This window comes from Sorex araneus, chromosome 5 (genome assembly GCF_027595985.1).
Source record: "Sorex araneus isolate mSorAra2 chromosome 5, mSorAra2.pri, whole genome shotgun sequence".
NCBI lineage: Eukaryota > Metazoa > Chordata > Mammalia > Eulipotyphla > Soricidae > Sorex > Sorex araneus.
The window spans coordinates 182,308,132-182,333,559 of record NC_073306.1 but is presented as its reverse complement, the minus strand read 5'-3'; the positions used below and the strand labels follow the sequence as shown (position 1 = coordinate 182,333,559).

General features: G+C 44.5%; 1 protein-coding gene across 4 annotated transcripts in view; it reads right to left on the bottom strand.

The window, feature by feature from the left end:
• The window catches only part of KIT (KIT proto-oncogene, receptor tyrosine kinase), a 97,535-nt gene that overhangs the window by 26,290 nt on the left and 45,817 nt on the right, over positions 1-25,428 (bottom strand). For all 4 annotated transcript variants that reach the window (XM_004607981.2, XM_004607980.2, XM_055140144.1 and 1 more), the window contains exons 3-7: positions 22,032-22,316; positions 20,520-20,653; positions 15,895-16,066; positions 9,817-10,006; positions 9,302-9,417 (exon numbers count right to left, since the gene is read on the bottom strand). In XM_004607981.2, the coding sequence (XP_004608038.2) occupies positions 9,302-9,417; positions 9,817-10,006; positions 15,895-16,066; positions 20,520-20,653; positions 22,032-22,316 (897 nt within the window). The remainder of the gene's footprint in view (positions 1-9,301; positions 9,418-9,816; positions 10,007-15,894; positions 16,067-20,519; positions 20,654-22,031; positions 22,317-25,428) is intronic.

Here is a 25,428-nt window from a genome sequence, read left to right as displayed (position 1 = left end):
AAAATAAAAATAAAAATAAAAGGGCATAAAGCCTGTGTCAATTACACAGTGAACTATGCTGAGAGGGTTAGTGATGTCCAAGCTCAGCAACCAAGTGTGCTCCTCCCCCAGTTAGTGCAGACACCAGAGAAGGAAAAAAAAAAGTTCACTCGAGGCCAAGATGCAGTTTCCAAAACCACCCCGGGCTGCCTGGAGAGAACCTTCTCTCTGGAGAGAACCCAGCCAGCAGCAGCGTGGAGCACCCAGAACTTGGAGCCCCACCCGGACAGTGCAAACAGGTGTGTCCACCCCTAAGCCCGCTGCCTTCATGTGAAGGTCCATGACCCAAGGCCCTCTTCCTGCTCGGTCAAAGGAGTGAATCCACTGTATCACATGGCCCAGGAGAGGAGAGGGTTATGGCACTCGGAAATGAGGTACCTATTCCTGGACTGACTGAAATCTCCAGTAAACCAGAGCTGACCCTGTATATGTTTGTAAATGAAAGGAGCTAATTCTGGGCCAGAGCGATAGCACAGCGGGTAGGGCATTTGCCTTGCACGTGGCCGACCCAGATTCAATCCCCGGCATCCCATATGGTCTGCCAAGCACCTCCAGGAGTGATTCCTGAATGCAGAGCCAGGAGTAACAACCCCTGTGCACCACCAAGTGTGACCCCCCCCCAAAAAAGAACCCAGGATGTGGTGCTAGGGGCCTCTAGGGCTGTACCTAGCAATGCTCAGGGGGCCTTGGGGTGGCAGGAATTGAGAAGAGAAGCACAAACTTGGATCATCTGATGGGGTGTTTTTTGTTTTTACGTTACCATGATTTCCAATTTTAAATACTCTGAATAGTGGGTTTCATGCATACAATGTCCCTACCCCAGACTCTCCCCCAAAGTGCTCCTTCCGAGAGGGACAGATATAGAATGGCTGCATTCATGTGTGGTATGGAAAAAAATATAGAGTAGAAGACTAATATCCCTGATCAGGGAAAACAGGGACTAGGAGGACTGGCCAATGGCTGGATCGAACCACAAGTGTGTGTATGGGGGACTGAGGGTAGGTAAGATAGAGAAGAGACCAGTATGACAATAATAGCTGGGAATGATCATGCTGGACAAGATCTGAGGGTTAAAAGTAGGTAAAGGGATATTCCTGATAACTTTTCAGTATCTGTACTGCAAACCACAATGCCCAAAAAGCAAGGAAGGAGGGAGGGACAGAGGGACAGAGGAAGAGAGGGAGAGAGGGAGGGGGAGAGAGAGACATAGAGGCAGTAGAGGCAGGCAGGTAGTGGGGTGGGGGGTGATAGGAGGGAAACTGGGGACACTGGTGCTGGGAAATGTGCACTGGTGGAGGGATGGGTGTTAGAATACTGTATGGCTGTAACGTAATCATGAACAGCTTTGTAAGAGTCTATCTCACAGTGATTAAAAAAAACAACAACACCACAACAAAATGCCCCTTCCCTTCTACATTTCTCTCAGTCCTGCACTCCCAACACCCCCAGCCCCCACCCTCAACACACACATCCACCTCACTGTCCCAGTAAGCTGTTTTGCAGACCAATTCTTAGATTTCTTAGATTCCGCTGCTTTTAGCCATTTGTTGTTCCCTTACTACCAGCTGTTTATTTGCTTTTGTGTGTTTGGGGACCATACCTGGCGGTGCACAGGATTTGCTCACGATTCCGTGCTCAAGGAACACCCCTGGCAGGGTTCAGGGCACCACATGGGGTGCCAAGCCCAGAATGGCTCGTGCAAGGCAAGTGTTTGACCCCCTCACTGTACTAGTCTCTGGCCCCGCTATGGGATTTTTATATCCTGCCAATGAGAGAGATCATTCTGTGTTTGTGCCTCTGCAGGGTCCCGTCCAGTTCCCTCTGCGTGATGGCCTTCCTTTGGAATTCAGCCACATCACCTCGGAATCCCATCACACACTCCACAATGTCGCAGGATTCAAGTGATGGGCTCTCTGTGCCAGAGACCCCCGGTGCTGACGGAGAAGAGTAGCTTAAGGGCCGCCCAGCGCTCCAGCACGCAGCCACACACCACCCTAAGGTTACAGCACAATAAATCCTCATCTTAATTTTAATTAAAGTTTATTAATTAAAAAGTTAAGTGCACTTCAGTTTTCAATGGTCTAGAAAAGTAGGTAGGATATTAGCCATAGCAATTGATAAAATGCAAATAGAATTAAAGACACAATACTCACTTGGTTCTTCATTTGCATATTCATACTTCCTATTCTTCATGCAGCCAGTTTTAGTTAAAAAAAATTATTTTAACAGTACATACAAACAAATATTTGCACACACGGAGTTATAGTCTAGTTACTACGGTAGTCTTCGAGCAAATGCTCGAAAGCAAATAAAATCAGAAAGAAGTTCTATTCAGCAGTAACTTTATTTATGTTTAAGAACACCAGTAATTTAACAAAGAGTGAGTCTAACAGAATCCAGCTAATTGGGTAGAGAGAAAAGCATGAAAATGCAAAGGTTTTTCAGCAAAACTCAATGGATCAGCGTACTAAAACTTTAAACACAAATATGGCTTGCCTACAGCCCCCCCCCACCACGCCCCAAATTCTTGGAAACTTTTTATCTTTACAAAATGGAATGGAAAGCGAGGGGCTGGAGAAATAGTACAGAGGGTCAGGCACTTGCCTGGCACCAGCAGACCCAGATGGCTCCTTCATACTGCAGAGGGTCCTCCGAGCACTCTGAGAGTGATCACAGGCAGGGACAGGATATATAAAACCAAACCAAGCGCACCAGTGAAGGACACGGGAAGGTTAACCCCAACCAGGTTCGTTAAGAGCTAGGGAACATTTTCACCTTCCCGAGTAGCAGAGTCTGAGTTACTTTATTTTCTCGCTTCAGGGGGCTATTGAAAGGCGTAGACCCCAAGCCCCCACAAACTGAGAGGTGGCTGAAGGCGAGCCCCCACTGCTATCGCACCCTGGGCTAAGGGGTCAGAGGCGCCCAGCCGGGCAGGAGGCCCAACAAGCTGGCCGGCAGGTGTGCCAAGACCATCCATCTCCACGGCGTCTGGACAGGACTGCCCTCACCAACCTGGAGTGAGGGGTGGGCTGGCCAGGTGCCGTATTGGCCAGCCGGTGCCCCTCCTGTGCCCTTCCCCTAAAGGAGAAGGGGACCTGGGTGGCACAGAGACAGAGAAAGGGCTGTGCAGAGTTAGCAAATGGGGCCAATGGGAAACTGTCTCAAGAGACCTCAATCTGGCTGATTTCTCCCTGGGAAGACTCTCTGATCTCTTAATGATCCTGCACGCCAAACAGAATGCTCAGTCTGTGAGGCGGTGTATGTATTTAGAATTGATACATTCTTTAGCATTTCCTTACGTTGTCTCAACCGCTTCTTAAAGCTCTAGCACAAACCGGGGCTGGAGCGATAGCACAGCGGGTAGGGTGTTTGCCTTGCATGCGGCCGACCCGGGTTCGATTCCCAGCATCCCATATGGTCCCCTGAGCACTGCCAGGAGTAATTCCTGAGTGCAGAGCCAGGAGTAACCCTGTGCATCGACAGGTGTGACCAAAAAAAAAAAAAAAAAAAGCTCTAGCACAACAGTAGGACCAGAGACTTCTCAGAGTGAACCGGTGTGGCTCGGCTGTCACGGGGGTGGGAGGCGGGGGGAACCAGTCTTGGTGAACATCTGCATGTTCGTTTCATCAGGCAGGCTGTGAGCTCTCTCTCCCCTATCTGCCCTGGCCTGCATGCTGGTCAGTAAAGGAAAGAGAGTGGGCTTCTTAAACTCACAATACTCATCCAGAAAATGCTTTCAGATAATGGGCTTAGAAGTGTCCTTTTACGGTCCCTAGCAAATCAAAGCTATGAGGTACCATCCATCCTCTATTAGGATGTCTGTTAAGAAACAGTTTCGAGAGAACACTTGTTGGCATGGATGGAGAGGGCCTTGGGGCATTGTTGTGAGAATGTAAACTGGTACAGACGCTGAAAAACACTACCGAGGTTCCTCAAGAAATTCAAAACAGTTCAGTCATGCAACCCAGCAGGACCACTTCTGGATACATATACAAAGGAAATCAAACCATTATCCCCAAGCATGATATTTACCTAAGTTCAAGGCGGCAATGATCACAAAAGCAAAAGCAAAGAAAGGAAAACCATTAAAGCAACGGTCAATGAATGAGTAGACCAAGAAAATGTGATATATATATATAAATACACACACACACACACACACACACACACACACACACACACAGAAATTTCCTTTCCTTCAGAAAGGAAATCCTGTCCCATGCGACAGAGACCTTGAAAACATTATACAAAGTGAAATAGGTCAGACAGACAGAAGACAACACCGCTGGCATCACTTATTGTACTAGGAACCTTTGTGGTATACTAGGAACCTTTGTGGGGGAGTGGAGGGAGGGAACTGCGCCAAGCTCGGGTAGTGTGTGAGAGGAGTGGCTATTAAAGGGTGTCCTCTTTCAGGGGCTCAGATGAATCGGGTGCAGCTACCCAGTAAGTTTCAGCACGGGGAAGAGCGAGCGATAGCACTGTAGCAAATCGTTCAAATTTGCTAAGGAGTGGGACTCACACACCAAAAAAAGGGAGAGTAAAAGTGAGGTTATAAATGCGCTAATTAGACTGATGGGGGATCCTTTCACAATGTACACAGACATCAAATCACAGTGCTGCACTTGATTTTGCAGTGCGGGGACTAGGCACAGGGACCAGTCATGTGCTAGGCAAGTGCTCCACCACTGAGACTTCTCCAACTGGTGTGTCTGTTAGGATGTCTGGGAGGGGAGGGGACAGGAAGGGAGGGGGAGGGAGGAGGGGAGAGAAGGGAGAGCCGAGAGCCGCAGGGTAGGGGGGTGGGAGTGGTAAAGGGAAAGGCGGTGGGGTGGGGGGTGCAAGAGGGAAACTGGGGACATCAGTAGTGGGAAATGTACACTGGATGGAGAAGGGATGGGTTTGGAACATTATGTAACTAAAACAAAATCATGAGCATCCTTGTCACTGTGTATACCACTGTGATTCAGTAAAAAATGTAAAGAAAAACACCTCATTGTGTGACATCTGCTGTGACGTAAGACTAAGTTGACACATACTTCCAGAATGACAGAGGTGTCACTTTTGCTAACATCTCCAGAAATTTTGGAAAGATATGGTATCTCGTAAGAAATTGGAACAGTTTCCTTGTTTTTAAGCTTCCTGTTTTCAAAACTAAGAATCTGATATCTGTATATGTTTTTGATAAGCAATTCAAAAGCAAACATAATAATGCAAGTTCAATGCAAAGAAACCAAAGTTGTATGACACATTTTGTTTTGTACTAAAAATTCCCAGCAGTTTCTTTAGAATTTCTGCTCAAAACTAATGGCCAACACTGCTCTTGGCCATAATAAGTCACCTTTCATATCGATGAGCCAGCGTAATAGATCCATTTGATCTACTGAACAATAATTTGGTTAAAAGGATTTTTTTTAAATTTTAAAACATTTTTAAGCTTAACATATTGGGGACGGGAAGGGGTTGGATCCACAGATAGCAGGGCTCAGAGATCACTCCTGACGGGCTGATGGAGCCATCTGGGGTTCTGGGGATCGAACCGGGGTTGTCTGCATACAAAGCAAGCGACCTTACCCCTTTTGCTCTGGCCCCAAGCTTAACAATTCTAAGCTTGGTTTTTTAATTAAGCTTAATATTTCTCTACTAAACCAAAAGAACATGATTCCCTACAGCCTACTACATAGGCAATTACAACATATACACTACATATAAATACTGCTCTCTGTATATACATATATACCACACACACAAACATCTACACTCAAATCTACATGTAAAATTTCCAAAGCAAGGATTTTTCAACTGCTGAACATTTAACCATCCAAAACAGAATTTTCATGAGCATTTCTTAGAGCTGAATCTATTAAGTAATTGCGCATCAATGCCATGGAGTTAAAACTGCCTGCTTTTCTGCATTAATAGTATGCACTTATTATTCTGATTTTTATTAACTATTTTTTGCAGAGCACATTCTCTTTCACCCTTGAGGCTAAGCTTATTTACAGAATAAACATTATAGTAGATCTACATATGCCTTTGGTTCAGTTAAGTACCATGTAAAAACGGGCAGAACTGTACCCACTTTGGATTTCAAAACTATTTTTAGCTTCTCATTTGAACATTAAAAAAAAAGCTTGCCCCATAAATATATGCTAACTTGAATTTGTGTTCAATCAAAAACAAAATCAACAAAGAAATTAGCTAACTACATCTGTGAAGAGCGACTGGGACAGATTTTGCATGAAACAGATGTTTTAAGTCGCACACAAAAAAAGCTACCTCTGTCAAACCATTTGGAGAACAAGAAACCCAATGTGTGAGATAAGTGAGATCAATCTGTTAGTCGGTGTAGAGTTTGTAACAAATTGACATCAATGCAAAGACTTCCTGAAGCGCTTAACTGAAAAGGACAGCGACTCTGCCATCCCATCTGCTGGTCCAGTGCCCTGAAGCTTGAGAACAGTCAGTCCCGGGTGGGGATCCAAGACCCCTAGCAAATAGAAAGACCACTGGGAAGGATAATGCTCCTTCAGTTGTTTTCAAACAAGCATGAAATTTGCCAAGAAGAGGGGGTTATGTTTGAGATAATACTCATGTTTGGGAGATTGCAAATTATCTGACAAGTAAAAATGGTAACAATTTGGAGGCCTGAATAGGGCACTTGCCTTGCATATGGCCGACCCGGTTCAATCCTCGGCACCATGTATGGTAGTAGTGACCCCTGACACAGAGCCAGGAGTAAGCCCTGAGCACGGCCAGGTGTGGCCCTCTAACTCTAACAGTAGCAACTCGACACCCAGAGTGAAATAGGAACCTCAGACTTGCCTTCCTAATGCCAATGGCTCATGACCAACTGGTGGACCACAGACTGTCAAGGAAAGCATAGAAAAGGAGCAAAGAGACAGATCTCCAAGCCCTCTTGGGCCTAAGGCCAGACAAAGACACAGTAAAATGACATTTCATTTGAGACAACTTCCAGAGAGAAGCTGGGCTTCACAAAGGGAGGTGTTCAGAGGTCAGGGCTGTGGTCTGCCACTAATGGTCCCCAGCAGGTAACTACAGGCACAGAGAACGAGCATTTACAAGGAGCAATGCAGCAGTGTTGAATCTGACCGTCAAAAAATAAATGAATAGTCCAAGCCTGAATTTTATATGTCTCGATTCTCTTTCATTTCACTTTCCTGGTAATTGGTTATTACTGGATTTTATAAGAAGCATTGATCCAGAATAAATTGGAAATATAAAAACCAAGAAGGTCCTCTGCCCTGTTTGAGACATATGATGCAGAGCACCCAAATAAAAATTCTGTACGAATAATACACACATTATGCTTGCAAAGATACTGATTTACAAGCAAACGTCTCTTAAATTACCTGAATATTAAGATTTTTTCCAAAGCAGATAATTTTGCCCATGTGTAATACAAATACACTAAGTTCCTCTGATTAACATCTGAATTAATCTAGATCTATTTGAATTGTGGGTCAATGAGATACCATACAATCAACACTGTTTGGAAGAACTGAGACTCTTCATTAACGTGATTTCATTGAGAAAGGGAGAGTTCTGTGGTCCAACAAGTGTCGGGTACAAGCTCTACCCCGGGACCCCCTCCTGGAGAGGCACCATGCACATTCACACATTAAGGATCCTTAGAAGGCCTGTAGTTAAAAAAAATGTTCAAATGCACAGATGCGCTCTTTCTCCAAACACATGTTAACAACCCTGCTCGGGGAAAACACAATTTTGGAGATGCTCTAATAGTCAAGACTCCAGATTAGCAATCAAAAACCTGCCCTGAGTATCACTTACAAGCTGCTTCTTGTCTTCGTCGGTAAGTGAACCTCATTACCCACCTCAGCGCAGCCCTGAGTGGCAGCACAGATGAGACAAGGATGTAAAATCACTTCTCCGGCAGGAAGGGGCAGTAGGAAGTGAAGGATTCCGCCCTCAGCCCTCGTTCCCGCCTTTGCGCTTGACAGCCCAGCAAACACCCAGCGCTCACACAGTGAATCGTTCCAGGGAATGTTCCAAGATGTCCCGGTATCCCTCACACACCCAGGCTGGCAAATGCATTAAAAAAGTTGGGGGGGGGGGGGGGCCGCGGCGCACTGGAGCCACAGAACAGTGGGTAGGGTGTTTGCCTTGCAAGCAGCCGACCCAGGTTCGATCCTCGGCATCGCACATCGTCCCCCAAGCACCACCAGGAGTAATTCCTGAGTGCAGAGGCAGAAGTAGCTCCTGAGGATTTCTGGGTGTGACCCCCCTCCCACAAAAAGAAAGCAAAAGAGGGGCTGGAGTGATAGAACAGCGGGTAGGGCATTTGTCTTGCACGTGGCCAACCCAGACTCGATTCCCAGCATCCCAGATGGTCCCCTGAGCACCGCCAGGAATAATTCCTGAATGCAAAGCCAGAAGACACCCCTATGCATCGCCAGGTGTGACCCAAAAAGAAGAAAAAAAAAAGTTATTTGGGGGTCAGAGTGGAGGCACTCCCTGAGGGGCCCCTCATCTCTGGTTGCTCTGGGAGGGTGGGTACCCAGCATCGCTCCCTGGAAAGGCGGACGGGCCCCAAAGGAGAGTTGGCAGGCGGCAGCCCTGCGCCTGGACCCAGGCCTGCTGCTGAGGCTGCAGCCCCTGTGTGGACACACAGCTCGGAGACCGGGGGGAAGTGTGTGTGTCCCACAGCTGGGCAGAAGTCAGGGGGGCTCAGGCCCCCACATGCACCACCAGGCTCCCCGCCACTCCCTTCTCTTACAGAACCTACAGGTACATGCAGGAGGAGCTGGATCAATTCTGGATCAATACATCTCACACAAACCGTATCACAGCCCCAAGAAAGCAAGCATCGTCACATGGCAATCACATGAGGGCACTTGAGCGTATTTTTCCGGCGTCACGGTCTAAGCCAGCTCCGACTCCCCAGGTCAGCGATCAATAATAATAGAGTTCCCTCTCCAACCGTGGGTAAACTTCAATGGCTTCTCTGTGTGTGTCAGCACCCACAAGCGGGACTGTGTCTGCAAGGTCATGTGGTCGGCGCAATGTAGGTCAAGGCCTGGGCTTTCTTTCAGACATTCTTCCAACCACCAGACCATGGGGTCTTTGTTAAGGTCAAAATTATCATGAAACATTATTTACATAGCACACAGTGAGCACGGGGCCGCAGCTGTTACCAACACGAGTCGCAAAGTGAAAATAGGGAGACAAAACAAAACAAAACCAGAAACAGAAACGATAAGGAGTCATTTGTTTCACTCACTGTTCACATAGACGTTAAATGTCATGGAAGAAACAACTTCGGCATTGGACGCGAGAAACGTGTACGTGCCTCCTTCGGTGGCTTTTAATCTGGTTAGGTGAAGTTCACTGACGTATCTACAAAGAAAGGACAAACACATCAGTCACGGAGGCCGGCCCACCTCAGCACGCAGCGGGGACAGGTGCCAGCTGGGGGCAGGAAGAGGCTTCACTTAACTCAGTACTGACCAGTCATGTCACTGCGTGAAGAGGGAGGGGAAGACAGAGGAAGAAGGAGACAGGGAGAGGGGGAGGGGGCAAGAAAGGAAAAAGGGGAAAGGGGAAGAGGGGGAGAGGGAGAGAAAGAGGGGAGCAGGGGAGAGGGAGAGGAAGAGAACAGGGAGCGGCCAGTGGCTTTTTTCTGAGCCTAGAGGCCACCTTGTGGCCCTTCCCTCCAGCCCTGGCCTGCTCAGCCCCTGGTCCTTGTCCACCGTCCAGGATGCTGGCCTCCCTACCCTCGGCTGCCCCCTTCCTTACCGGATATTACTGTCATTCTCTGACTTGGGGTAGTCATCCGACTTGTCGGCAAAGGTACTGTTCATGTACAGCCACTGCTGATTCTCGGGTTTGGGGTAGGATTCGTATTCAACAATCAGATCGATATTTTCACCATTGTTCACAAACACCGTGGTGTTCACCATGGGGAAGATATTAATGAATCCTTTATCTAATAATGACAGAATTTTAAAAAAAGGGATGGTTACCCACAAGATCAGACTGCACCCCACAACGCCCCCTCCAATCCCCAAATGGTACGAACACAACCTCAACTTTGGACTTGGTATCTGACTGACTTGCAGGATTAATTGGCAAATACGAATGAGTATTTTTCATTACAGCTTGCTCCCATGGAATTGTTCTCATAGAGTGAAATGGAACCCAAGGCATACAAAGCAGGCGCTTCGAGTCCTTCCAGCCATCTCCCTGGCCCCTCACTTTGTCCTCTTTTGGGGTTTTAGTTTGCTTGTAGGGCCACTTCCGGGAGTGCTCAGGGACTACTACTGGTTTCATGTTCAATGTTACTGAGAGGGGCTTTGGGGAACCACGAGGTGCCAGGAATCAAACCTGGGCGTCCACATGAAAAGCAGGTACTATGCCCCTGGCCCATCCTGGTCTCTAAACAACCCATCACCATCTTCTAAGTCTTTTAAAATGATTTGCCGTAATGGCTCTTAGGGTAAAATGACAGTGGGTGGGGGGGGGGGGTGTCCAAGCAGCCCTGGGAAGAGGAAAGAGGCTGAGGGCCATCCCAACCATCCAATGCAAAGGGTCAGAATCATGTATCAGGTGGGTCCTGCTGAATGGGGGTCTCAGTTCACCTGAGTCACACTCTACAGCTCTAGGGTGACTCTTGGACTCAGTGGTCGGAATCCCAGCCCCACACGGCTATCCTCAGGGGGCCGCGTGTTGTTGCTGGGGATCACACTCATGGCATGAGCCCTAATCCTGGTACCATCTCCTGGCCCTTTAAGAAGTCACTTGAATTCAATTTAGCCTATACCCAGATCCACTATAATTGGGTATGTGGCAAAGAGGTGTCATAAATCAAAAAGGAAAAGGGATCCTAGTGTTTAATGAAAATGCTGAAATGCGTCGGAGGAGAGGTAGTAATCAGGTAAGATGCTCGCCTTGCATATGGCTAACCCAGGTTCAATCTCTGGCATTTGCCTATGATCCCCCAAGCACCACAAGGAGTGAACCCTGAGCACTGAGCCAGGAGTAAGTCCTGAGCACTGTTGGGCGTGACGCCAAAAGAAAACAAAATGTTGAATACCAGATAGCATTTAAAGAGGAGTAAGCTTAGATCTCTTCACTCCATCACCACAGTTGAACCACAGATGGCATTTTCCTAATCACACCAGCCCCCTTGGAGGGGGCATATTTTGGGTCATACCCAGTGATGCTCAGTGGCTATTGCTAACTTGATTGCTCAGAGGGATCATGCAATACCAGGGATCAAACCCAGGAGTCCTGCATACAAAGTAGGTGCCCCACGCCATTCGGTTATCTCCCAGGCCCAAGGCTCCCTCCAGATATTTTCAATTAAATAACATAATCAATTTCTATCAAAGTTCCATAGCGGAGTAATTTTCTAGGCTTTTGAAGCAACGGAAACAAATGATAAAAAGAAAAAAATCTGAATACATAAATATTTTAAAATGCATGTAATTTAGAAATGTAAAATTAATGAAGGGGACAGGGAAAAAAAGTCATGAAAATGTAGAAGGAAAAAAATATTTACACTAGTAACTGAAATAAGGCATCACTGATCACTTATTAAAAACAGCAAAAGCTTGATAAAGCTGTTAAGAAAGTATAACAAAACCAGTTTGAACCAGTTCGGAAGTGTGGAAGAAGCATAATGAATGACTGAATTGGCACAACTCTTTCAGAAAGCATTTATCAATATAGATCGTTTTTCCATAAAGATCTATTCCTCGGGACCAGAAAGGTGGCTTTGGAGGTGGAGCACGTGCTGTGCATGCAGGGAGCCCAGGCCCTCCCCTCCCCAGTACCAAGGGATTAACCCTGCAAGTAGCCCCTCAACACCACAGGCCCAGGTGTGCGCCAAGATAACCCCCCAATTCATTTCTCCAGTCTTAATTTATCCCCATAATTTGCCCTTGGGAATGCTCCTTATTGAGGCATGAAGTTGTGAAAGGAAGTACTACTCACATTACTACAGTAATTTAAAAATGAGGAAATGAAGAAAAGACTTGATAAAGTATCTTAAGAAATGTTTATACTGGCTCCCCCCCCCACCCCAGCCTGTGTTCTCTACTGAACACATATTCTTCTCTTTCTCTCCTCTCACAATTCCCTAATTAAATTCCCTGAAATAAAAACTATTTTGCTTCAATCAAAGCAAAAACTGGTTATACAATAAAACAGAACTGAAGCATGAGTGAGGGCTGGAGAGAGAGCTCAAGCGATAAAGCACATGCCTAGTGTGTGTAAGGCCTTGAGTGTGATCCCTGGCACCCTATGCACCCAACCCCCAGCACTAGTGGGTATCACCCAATCACTCAGGCTATCTTGGAAGTTGCTCTCAGAGTGACTCAGAGTGACCCCTATCACTGTATCACTGTCATCCCGTTGCTCATCGATTTGCTCGAGCGGGCACCAGTAACATCTCCATTGTGAGACTTGTTGTTACTGTTTTGGGCATATTGAATACGCCACGGGTAGCTTGCCAGGCTCTGCTGTGTGGGCGAGATACTCTCAGTAGCTTGCCGGGCTCTCTGAGAGGGGCGGAGGAATCAAACCCGGGTCGGCTGCATACAAGGCAAATGCCCTACCGTTGTGCTATTGCTCCAGCCCTATAGAAGAGAATAAAATCATTCCCAATATGAATTTTCATAGTCACCATTTATAGAATGTTTACTGTGTACACCAAACTGCCCTAAGGATTTTACAATACATTTTACGTATAATACATGTTTAATCTTATAATATATTGAAAGAGAAAGCTTAATAACTTCTAATTTACACATAAAATAAAATATTGGAAAACCTATAGCTAGCTACCCTATGGCAAGTCCTAGATTTGAACACAGATCTCGGAGAAGCCAATGCTGATCTCCTCTTACTATGGAAGAACTCAGAGGTCCCACAGAGTTTCAGTGTACATAGCATACAAAATTGAAACCCCTGCTGCACAAAAATATAAAAACTCAATATTTCTATCAAGTAAGATTATAAGAGAGTTCATTTTATTCTCTTGTTTACTTTTCAAGACTTAAAAAAGGATTTCACTATCTTTGGCACTCTTTGGTTAAAATTACTGAAGTCCTAGGGGAAGTTGTCCTACCAGACTCTTGAACCCACTTTGGTTTTTGAAAGATTCAGAAGAAAAAAAAATGAAATCCAACTATTCTATGTATGAACTCAGGTTAAGAGTGGAAAATTAAATGAGAATCAGGGACAGATATCATCACCTGAGTTGAAAATGGTAGTCCTCACATTTCCTAAAGCAAAATCTGGCTACTTTGGAGAGAATCCATGTTTTCTCAGAATGCTGCAAGAAACTTTCAAGTTCTCAAGAACACAAATCCAAGGATATCACATAACACAGAACACTGAGACACTATAGCTTACAATACACTGAATTATGTCTCTGGCAGTCAACACGTATATACAACTCATCTCAGGCTCCTTTGGAGTTTCCTTAAGTAAGTTTAGGGTGGGATAGAGCTCCAAATTCTTTAATTTAGAAATTATTGGAACCAAAGAATTCTATCTGAATTATAATGAACAAGTTGGTGGTTTGACCAAGTGCAAAAAAGATGTGAGGCAGTGCTTAGACTATCTATTAATTGTCTTTTTTCCTTTCTAACTCCCTGGAAGTTATCACATGTGTTTCTCAGAAGATAAAAATGCAGCAGAGTTAAACTGGGGTGCATTTAAAAGACAAGAGTGCCAATTCAATACCGGATCAGGACCACTCCAAAGCCTTCACCAGTATCTGGGCTATATTCAAATCCACTTTATCTCCTGTTTGTGATCTCTCCAACCCACTACTGAAACAACGCAAAACCAGATTCGGGTTTCACCACTGAAGGTCTTTCCAGTTATACAGTAATATTCTTGGAAATTGATGAATGCATTTAAAAAATCTGATTACATACAACAATATGCTCAAAACATCCTTACTAATTGCTTTCTGGAGCTGAAGCTGATATATCAACATGCTCCCTAATCAACTTAGCAAATTAGCACTTATGGAGTTTAATATTTTAAAAGCATAGCCTCCCATTCCAATTAATAAATGGCTCACAATCTCACAATCATGTTTAGGGACAGTAGTGTTCTTTCTCTGGCCTGACTGTAATTGCAAGTAAAGTATCTCCTCCACGTTGGGTCTGGTGACATTATTTCCCATTACAGCTTGGGCAGGGATACCAAAATTCAATGAGAGTAGGGTGGGATAAATCACAGGGCTCAAGCACTGCTACATCAATTATTGAAGAAATGGGTGGGGGGAGAAAAACCAATATCACAACATTTTATAATGGCACATGATGAAAAATTTCATCATTATGCAAGTGCTTAAGCAAAAATCATGCACTAAGAATATGGCTGCCTGGAGCTGGAGCAGTAGCACAGTGGGTAGGGTGTTTGCCTTGCACGCGGCCAACCCAGGTTCGATTCCCAGCATCCCATATGGTCCCCCGAGCACCGCCAGGAGTAATTCCTGAGTGCAAAGCCAGGAGTATCGCTGGGTGTGACTCAAAAAGCAAAAAAAATAAAAGGCTGCCTGAAAGGGACAAAAGCTAAATTCAAATAATACTCAAATAATTTTTTTTTTTAAAGTATGAAGTACTTTAGGGGCTGGAGCGATAGCACAGTGGGTAGGGCATTTGCCTTGCACATGGCCAACCCGGGTTCGAATCCCAGCATCCCATCTGGTCCCCTGATGGTCCCCTGAGCACCACCAGGAGTAATTCCTGAGTGCAGAGCCAGGAATAACCCCTGTGCATCGCAGGGTGTGACCAAAAAAAAAAAAAGTATGAAGTACTTTAAAATTATTCTCAGTGAATCTAAACACAGCATATTTTACTGTACTCTGTTCTCTTTAAATACAAGTCCTTGGAAAGGAGGTACTTGCAGTACTGAGGTAGCTATGTGGCATAGGGAAGAAAGGGGAAACTAATTGTCTAGGTATGATGGGGTTAGGGGCCCAGGTTGCCAGGTTCCACTTGCTACTCTGTAAAGTTAACAAATTTCAAATAACATGGTGCCATACTTTGTGTTAAGACACGTTCAAGTGTGAGCCACCAGTGGTACATGCAGTCATCAGCATGGAAAGGAAAGAGAAAGAGTCTGAGATGGAGCAGGAAGGGGGTCTCAGGGAGCTGTGCAATTCAGCAATTCAGCCTTTCCTGCCTCTAATGCCCAAGAACCCACAACAGGTAAAACAATAAGCTAAATGGCTGAGGAACCCTGCCAAGAGTCAGAGAAATAAGTCTCAGAACATTTGTGGCTTTTAATTGAGCTATCATGGTTTATAAGAGTATTAATATCATTGCTCTCTGCTTAAAAAACTACCACACCACACCCACTCCAGACTGCAAATATCCCTCCACCAGGGTTCCTGGATTCTTTCTCCCCGCCTACCCCTAAGCCCGTCTCACCCCATCCCAGCCTCAGTTCTCAGCGACCCCCGGCAATATCTTACGCAACATTCACAGAATTCTCCTTACATCCATCTCCAAATTCAAGTTATTCAGAGAGGACTCAGACTTTTTAAAAAAAAGCCCAACAATGTATGCTTTATTTGTTTGGGTGGAGGGGAGGGTTGCACAAAAAACGACAAGTTTCAACAATGCCAATTACAGCCTCCACTTCCCTCCTTCTAGTTGATAAATTTGACTTTTGTCACCTCGCTGGAAGAGGCTACAAGGACATTTCCAGCCAGCCAGCCACTCGTTCATTCAGTGATAATAAAATTTCTAAGAATCTGTTCAACATTCCATTTACATAAAAAGGAAACTATCTAGTAATTTCTTCTTTCACAACTGCCAGTAATTTATACATTCCAATAGAGATATTTACCTACGACTTCCAAGGTTGTTGTGACATTTGCAGATCCAAAAGTATTATTGGCATAACACATGAACACTCCAGAATCATTAACTCTTGCTGAGCTGATAATCAACTTTTCCTGACGTACAAATTTGAAGTTATCCTGGTGCCAGCTATTACTCTGTACCTGTGCTTTCGTCTGCTGTTTCAGAAGGGGACGGGGTTAAAAAAGAAAATCAAAGATTACCATAAAATTTATATTCATGATCTTTCCTGGATAAACTAAAAATAGCAGCAATTAACTTCATATTAGCATTTATTATACACTTAAATAAGAATAAAGCATCATGACAAGTCTGTCATTGGAACAGTTCATATTATAGGGTTATATTGAAAGATAGTCATTAATATGATTGGAAAAATATATAATTTCATTTCTTAATAATAACCACAGCAGTCATAGTCCCTTCTGAACTCCACAGTGCTACATTTTTCATTATGAGTTTTAAAGTTATGTAATATCACAAATTAGATATCTTATGAGTCAACATACTTGTGTCTCACCAGTATTTCCTATAATTCATTTGTATTTTATATGCCAGTGAGTGAAAAGAAAACACATTGTTAAATAACAATCTTGTTCTATCTTATTAACAACTATGCCATTTTCAGTTTAAAAATAGTTATACGGTCAATAACTAATTTGGACATCCTATGGTTACTCTCAAAATTTTGCCAACTATCACAGCAGTTCCAAGATACATGAGACGTAAGATCAAGGCCCAAATTACTCAAGCATTGGTTGAATAGAAAAGGCATAAATTTTCCCTTATCTTACTTAGTATTTATTTGTAGATAAGATATGAAAAGATTTCTTCATAGGCTGGGTGTGGGGGGAGGGGTGGCAGGTGGCGGAGGGGCTGAGGGGGGGACCCGTAATACTGCTGCCCTATGAAATGATTAAAGGGAATAGTATATTGTTTTCTGCATCTTTCAATTTTTTGTATTTTTCTGTAGATGCACACATTCCCCCCCAGAAAGAAAGTAAATAGGAGCTGATATTGATATAGAATGAGATCCAGTGATTTGTCAGGCAGACTATGGGTGAACCTCTATAGCACTAGAAGATTCTGACAATGCAGCAAATCAGAACAGTTATTCTAGAAAGCAATTTGGCAGTACCTTTCTACCCTAGGAAGTAATAAAAGCAAAAACTCCAAAATGTTCATGCCATGAAAACTCAGGTATATATATAATCAGGTATCAAATCTGTGACTATGCTAAAATAAGAAAAAAATGTTTCTATTATGTAAAAAGCTTAGGTGTACATTAAAACTATAAACCATGTGATAAGGATTTTTCTTTTGTTTTTGGGTCCCACCCGGCGATGCACAGGGGTTACTCCTGGCTCATGCACTCAGGAATTACTCCTGGTGGTGCTTGGAGGACCATATGGAATGCTGGGATTCAAACCCAGGTTGGCTGCGTGCAAGGCAAACACCCTACCCGCTGTGCTATTGCTCCAGCCCCGGATAATGATTTTTTTTTAAGATGCAGGTATACGAACTGGTCACATGTTGCTACTGAGCACCTGAAAATCAGTAATCCAAATTCAGTGCTGGAACTAAATTATGTGCTAGAGTTTGAAGTCACAATACGAAAAAAGAAAACAAAATATCCCATTAAGTTATGCTGATTACTGTCACTGTCATCCCGTTGCTCATCGATTTGTTCAAGCGGGCACCAGTAACGTCTCTCATTGAGAGACTTATTGTTACTGTTTTTGGCATATCCAATACGCACGGGTAGCTTGTCAGGCTCTGCCAAGAGGGCATTATAAAATATTTTCAATATATTAGGCCAAAGAAGACACATTATTAAAATCAATTTTACATTTTCAATCCTCTGTCCTGTGCCTACTAGGAAATGCTTAATGACATAGGAGGTTTGCATTATATTCTTACTGCTAGTAAGACTACAGAGAACCATGGGATGGTAAACTATTTTTATCTCATATTCCATTTTGGGAATTTTTTTTTTACATTAAAATAAGTGCACATAAAAGCTGACTGCCAAAGTGGAATGCTTCAAAATAAGAGAAAGTTGTTTTTGTTGTTAACTAGCAGAAATCTCAGGCAAGTTAAGGACCCCACTGGTCTGCTTCTAAAATGGAGTGACGGAACAAAGCTCTCTGAAGACCTCTGCAGTTTGACACACAATAGAGATCTGAAGCTACCCCCTATTATCTGTTGTTGCAGAGCTAACCCAGCAGGTGGTCGGGGGGCCAACACAATACAGGCACTAGGACCCGGACTACCCACCTCGAAGACTCTTCTGATAATTGGCAGCAACCTGCCATTTAGCTGCATAAGATAGACTTTATTGAATAAGCTGCAGTAGTAACATGAACAACCTTTAATAGAGCTTTTCCCAGTTCTTCACATCACAGACTTCTCCTCTGCAAAGGAAGACCCACAAGGGATCATGCTTCTAGATTTGGGCATTTTTCTTTGGTACTAAATCTATGAACAACAGGACGACAGTGCTACAGTGCTACTCGCAAAAGCCTAAGTAGCTTCTACATGAGGGATCTAAACTGGAACATGGAGAATGTCATCACAGGAAGGAAGAGCTTGGTCATGGTAGTGTGATATTAACAACCCAGTCCGAAGACATAATTAGGACTTCGTCAAAGATCACATGTTAAAGCGAGTACAACTACACGGGTTGAGAAGCATTAGAAGAGCTGACCAAGACGCCCTTATGTTATCCAACAAAGGCAAAAAACTAAAAACACCCTCTCAGTTTACCCTCAATGTCATTATGAGTTACAGTTATCCTAAATGGCCAGAATCAAATACTATGGATTTTTTAAATAATTTGATAGTGCTAATAGTGCCAACCATCTCAAATTAAGCCAAAGGATATCAATAAAAGATTCATGGATGCGCCTTGGCAGGGAGCCAAGAACCCATCTGCAAGTCACACATTACATATTGTTTGCACCTGATTTGGTTTTCCTTAACCCTTAGAGGGGCATGCTAGGATTTCCCCTGGGTCCCCAGCACTGCAGGCTCATCCTCCAGTGCCAGTGGATTAATTGGGAATGGCACGCAAGGCCCCTGGGAAAACCGTGCAGAACAAAACTGCCTGGGGCAATTTAATTTCTCATCTCAAAAAAAGACTAATTTTCAAGTTATACAGATGTTCACACACACACAGACACACACACACACACAGAGTCTGAACTATTCTCTCATCTGAAATCAAGGATTATGTAAAGTCCATAAATATGGGACTGTGTTCTGTAGGGTAAAGAATCCATCCATAAACTATTGCTTTTATTAAATTATGGTTTTAAGACTTGTTTATCTGAATCATTAACAACAAATCCATAGTATAATCCGTTCTCATAGTCAATGGCTGGTTTCATTTAGCAAGGTATCATCCATCACCAGTCCACACAGCTACCATTATAATGCTCTTGTATTATGCTAATCGCCATGGTTACTTATTTAACAAAGAATTCTTTAACAGGCATGAAATTGCCAATGTTGACTATATATGAGACCTGAGGAAGAGGAGGAGGAAGAGAAAGAAATTATGTTTCTATTTCCCAATGTAATACAAAACATACTGAGAAAAACCATTATGATAGCAAGCTTAGCTAGCCAAGCCTAAACAATGTTGACTGAAATCTCAAATCAATGGAAGTCTCAATGCAAATTATTCAAAAAATAAGACATTTCCAAGACATAGTGGTTAATATTGAGAAGGAACATTCCCTTCAAATGTAAGTGGCTAAAATTTATTTTCATTTTAAAATATGATGAATCTGGTATCTGACAGAAAGTAGCCATTCAATAGGCATTTGTTAAGTGAATGAAAACCTAACCATGTGCAAATGTTTCAGATGGAAGATAACCATTTTATTAATAGGGCCTAAAACAAATAGAAAACCATTAGTAACTTGATCCCAGGTAATCAGCCCCAGGAGGAAATCAGACCATCCAAGCAGAAACTCAGCTCCTCAAATGGAGAGGTCACTTTGTGGGGGAGGGGAAGAACTTCCAGGGACACAGTTGAGATCTCTGTGTGTGTGTGTATATATATTATATATATATATATTATATATATACACACACATCTCAAAAAAAGACTAATTTTCAAGTTATACAGATGTTCAAGTTATACATATATATGTGTGTGTATGTATATATATGTGTGTATATATATATATATATATATATATATATATATATATGGAAGGAAAGGGCAACTCTTGCCAATTTTTTTGAATAATGTGTTCTAAAGATGCTGGTCACTTGTAAAATGGAAGAATATAGTTAAGCACTCATTTTTCTTAACTTCCCTATTTAGGCATTCAAAGAAATAGCATGAGGTAAGATGAGTTTGAAGGGTTGTGATTCAAGTAACTGACAAAATGCCATTTGGTATTCATAGTGAAAATACACATAGACGTGATCCACAGAAGGTGTGCTGAAAGGAAAATGAAGTACCCAGCACACTCCCTGGGAGAGGCACGGCAGCCACGACAGCCCCAGCGCACTCAACAGAAGCTACGGAAAACCTTCTCGTGACCCACTCCCATGGACAGCAACACTCTCGGTGAATGAAGACAAGAGTCCCCTCACCTGACTGTTCTTTATCCACATTGATTCCACGAAACTAGACACATCCTGTATCGAGCAAGTCACTGTGAATTCTTCCCCTTCCCGAAGAAGTTGGCTTGGTTTGGAGACAGTCACAATGGGCACAGCTTTGATGGCTAGAAAAATGAAATTTGGCTTTCAGACAATTTGCTTTAGTAGAATCTGAAGCTTGAAATTTACCGTTATACCTCATACCTGCACAGCTTATTTTGGTGTCCTTTTTTTTTGCTTTTTGGGTCACACCCAGCGATGCTCAGGGGTTACTCCTGGCTTTGCACTCAGGAATTACTCCTGGCGGTGCTTGGGGGACCATATGGGATGCCGGGGATTGAACCCGGGTCGGCCGCTTGCAAGGCAAACGCCCTACCCGCTGTGCTATCGCTCCGGCCCCTTGGTGTCCTTTAAATAAAATACCAAGTATGGTACTAACAATTCGGCATTGTTTGCACCACCAACGATACCAACAATCTAATCAGCTTCCTTCTTTTAAGTAAATCCATTGAATTTACTTGAAGCACTGCTGAAGGGGTAGGTGAGGAATGCCTTCTCTGAGAGGACAATGCTATTCTGAAACAGGTAAGTATCTTGAGAGGGCAGAGTGGAACCTTCCAGGATTCATGGGGATATGACCCAGAGCCAGGGATACCCTTTTAACTTCGTGGGCTGCTCTCCGGTGCAATCTACAAATACCCTGCTTATTTCTTGAAAATCCCTGATTTTAAATCATCAGACTTCATTTCAATGAGCATCCTTTTCCAAAAGCCTAGAAAACATTGGCTAACAGCTAAATGGACGCCCACTGTTACTGAACTACACAAACCGAGAGAATCTAGAGTTCTCTAGATCTCTTCCCGCTCTAGAGAACACCCCCAGAACTGCAGGATCCCCAGAGTAGTCAGGACCCTCCTCCTCAGAATAGGAAGTTCTGAGAACTCATTATAATGAAATAGCTGAAAAGAAAGCTGATGTATAAGGATCTCAAGGAATGAATAATCCAGATGTGAATCAGAGACTGCTGGCCTTCCCAGTTTCTCTCGGAAGGACCACTTTGTGCAATAAAATGGCTTTGGTTTTTTTTTTGGAGGGGGGAGGAGGGCAGTTTGAGTTGTTTTAGAGTGTCAGGGATGGACCCCAGGATCTCACCCAGGCCAGGCTACCACACGACCACAGTTGGGGTCCCATGCCGCATTCCGGGCGCCCCTTTGTGCAAGCATGAAGTGCTTTGGTAAAGTCATGAGGCTTAAAAGGACCAACCCCCCCGGTGGTCTCCATGGGAACCCATGACAGACAGGCTATAGGCAGTCATGGAGGAGTCCCCAGAGAGTGGGGTCTGAGGAAGCCAGGACCCCAGCATCTCTGACATGAATTTGAAGCTCAAGAAATGGATGAACTGTCAGCTGTCAGAGGGATGAGACAAAGTGAGACAAAGGACCCGTGAGAAGAGGCGGATGGCTGGTGTGTGTGTCCCCACCCAGGCCTGGGGAAGAGCCATACCTGCCCTCACTTTCAGGGTGAACTTTGGGGAGAGCACCCGTGCGCCCTCCTGGACGGCAGCGCAGTGCAGGCAGAGCCTATCGTACTCCCGCTTCACGTTGTGAATGGTGATGCCCGCCTTGGGGTTGGCCACAAACGTCAAGTCCTCAGGAAGCGGCTGCCCCGAGCAGCCTCTGAGCGAGAAGCCAGTCACCGCTGGGTTGGTCAGCAGACAAGGGACCAGCGTGTCCTCATCTTCTTTGCCAAACAATGGACGGTCAGACTTGATGAAAAGCTTGTCAGGATCTAGAAGGGATTAAAAGAAAAAAGGTTGTCCCCATGGCAAGGTACTGACCCGAAAGATTCCTAAAACATGCTGCATCTTCTACTGAACAGGCCCAGGGGTCTCGGCTACCTGCTGGCCTTTCCTTTGCAAACAACCAAAGTAGAAGGATTAGATACAATTCAGCAGAGTTCACAGTCCATCCGCATTTCCCTTGTGACAGGCACTCTGCAGGGCGGTCACCCACTTTGTCTCCGTTTACTGTATTGTTCTGGGCCACATGTGGCTGTGCTCGGGGATCACTCTGGTGGGGCTACAGGGACTGGACACAGTGGCCAGGAGGGAACTTTAGTTGGCCACCTGCAAGGACAGAGCCTTAGCTTATGGTTCTCTCTCTTCTCTTTCTCTCTCCCTCCCCCACTCCTCTGACTGCACTTTCTCTCATCTAATCCTCAAAACATCCTATAGGAAGGGCACCATCCCAATCGGTCAGCCTCAGAGAAGAAGTCAAGGAAGTCTCACACACAAGTGGAGTCTTGCCCAAAGCAAGAGAGTCCCAAATTTGGGGCAGTGGGCACAGAACCCCAACCCCAGGGCCATTTCTACTGTACCATAAGGTGAGCTCTTAAAACTCTGGAAGTAACAGCTACTCTTTCTCAACCATGCTTCAAAGAGTGCTGCTCATGAACACGTCAGTCTGATCATGCCTATTATTGTCAGAGGGATGTGACGCACAGCCAGTGACACCCTTTTAATCTAGTGGGCTGCTCTCCAGTGCAATAGACAAATACCATGCCTATTTCTCGAAACTTCCTGATTTTAAATCATCAGACTTGTCTTCATGTCAATGCGCATCCTTTTCCAAAAGCCTAGAAAACATTGGCTTAAGAGCTTAAACGAATACCCACTGTTACTGAACTACACGAACCTAGAGAATCTAGATCTCAGAGGTCCCTCCTCTAGCCCTTGGGCACAGACCCCCTGTTCAAAGCCCCTCCCTGCCCCTGTGCCCAATCCATATGTAGCTTCTAAAAATAATCTAAAAACCCCCCTCCACAGAAAACCCAGTGCAAATGATATGTGGGCCTGATCCTATTCTTTATATTCCTTGAATGACATGTGCAATCCTGGAAATGGACTAAGTTCAAATGCACATGGGGTCTCAGGAGTGTCAGCAGGCCTGTGGAAACTTCACAGCTATCTAAACCCCTTTAAGAGAAAAGGGTGCTACCAATCATTTTAAAGTAAGACTTTAGACATGGACCACAGAGCGTCAGACCAATTAGGCTGCCATGTAAGCAAAGAGCAACCTCAAGTCTACAGAGACTAGATGCTATATGGTTGAGCTAACAACTTACATTTAAGTTTTTGTTTGCGTTGGGGCCACACTCGGCGGTGCTCAGGGCTAACTCTTGGCTCTGCACTCAGGGAACACTCCTGGCAGGCTCAGGGGAATCATATAGGATGCCAAGGATAGAGCCCAGGTTGGTCGCAAGCAAGGCAAACATCTTATCTGCTGTGCTATAGTTCCAGCTAACTGCTATTTTCATTCTTATTAAGGGCCTACAATTTGCAAAGTTATTTATAGGACTGGAGCGATAGCACAGCAGGTAGGGCATTTGCCTTGCATGTGGCTGACCTGGGTTCAATTCCTCCGTCCCTCTCAGAGAACCCGGCAAGCTACCGAGAGTATCCCACCCACACGGCAGAGCCTGGCAAGCTACCTATGGCGTATTCGGTATGCCAAAAACAGTAACAACAAATCTCACAGTGGAGACGTTACTGGTGCTCACTGAAGCAAATTGATAAACAACAGGACGACAGTGCTACAGTGCTATTTATAGTTAAGTTTCAGGCACACAATGTCCCAGCACCAAATTCCACCACCAGTGTCACCTTCCCTCCAACCGTGTCCCCAGGTTCCTTCCCAGCCTCCCAGCCTGCCTCTCTGATTGGCACACTATTAAGCTGGGTTGTCATAGTTTCTATCTCAAACTTGCAGTGTTGTTTGCCCTGTGGTTTGGATATAGACACACACAGCACAATGCACCCGAGACCCCGACCCCTGTCTGCCTCATACATCCCCCTAAAATCTGTTTCCAAATAGTCCTTTCCACCTGGAATCAGATGCTCCACATAACATGAATTTTGACATGACTGAAACATGCCATCCATCATTTAAGTTTGACCTATTTTGAAAAAAATTTATCAGAATGAATTGTGCACCTCTCAGTCTGTGCATTTACTCCGCAAATGAATTTACCTCATGGAGATTGACTACCATGGCTTGGTTCTTCCATCTACTTTTTTTTTTTCCCTGTCCTTTGAATTTTGCTACTGCGATTCTCTCCATTTCCTGAAGGCTATAATGTAGGTTAAGTATCCAATCATCTTAAATAGGTGATAATTTAATTCTAAGTTACTGACAAAGACTTCCCCTGTAAAGGAAATCCATGGATTTTATGACACTGATTTGGCGACTTCAGCAGTTTTTCCCCATTTGTTTTCCCCAGTTGTCTCTCCATTCTATTAATCCACAGAACGATGCTTTTAGCACAATCTGGATATGACAGTCATTTCTTTTTATTTGATTTGATTCTGGCCACACCCAGCAATGCTCAGGGCTGACTCCTGGCTCTGCACCCAGGACTAACTCTTAGTTGGGGGGCTGGTAGGGGGTGGGAGGGTGGTGCAGATGGGAGGCTGGGGATCAAATCTGGGTCAGTCATGTGCAAGGTAAACGCCCTAACCTCTGTCCTATCACTCCAGTCACAACAGTCATTTCTTACTGAATGTCAAGAACAGCATACAGAGTGGCACACTGACAGAGACGGAGCCAGAGGCCAAGCTGTGTGGCCTATCAGTGTAGACTTCTTCTCTGGACTCAACCTCAAAAGGGACAGCAGATGGACTCTGGGGCATAGACAATGTCACAGCCACCTTCTTTAAATGGAACACATGAGCCAACTTTATTTACCCCAACAGAGCTAAACTCTGGCCATTCTGTCTCCCTAACAGTCACAGAAGGCAAGCAAAGCAGGAGACAGAGACTCCGGGGGTGACGGGTCAGCTCTGCAATTGGGAATAAATGTATTCCTGTCCCTTCTCCCAGAACTCTGGGTGAGGCTCTTACTC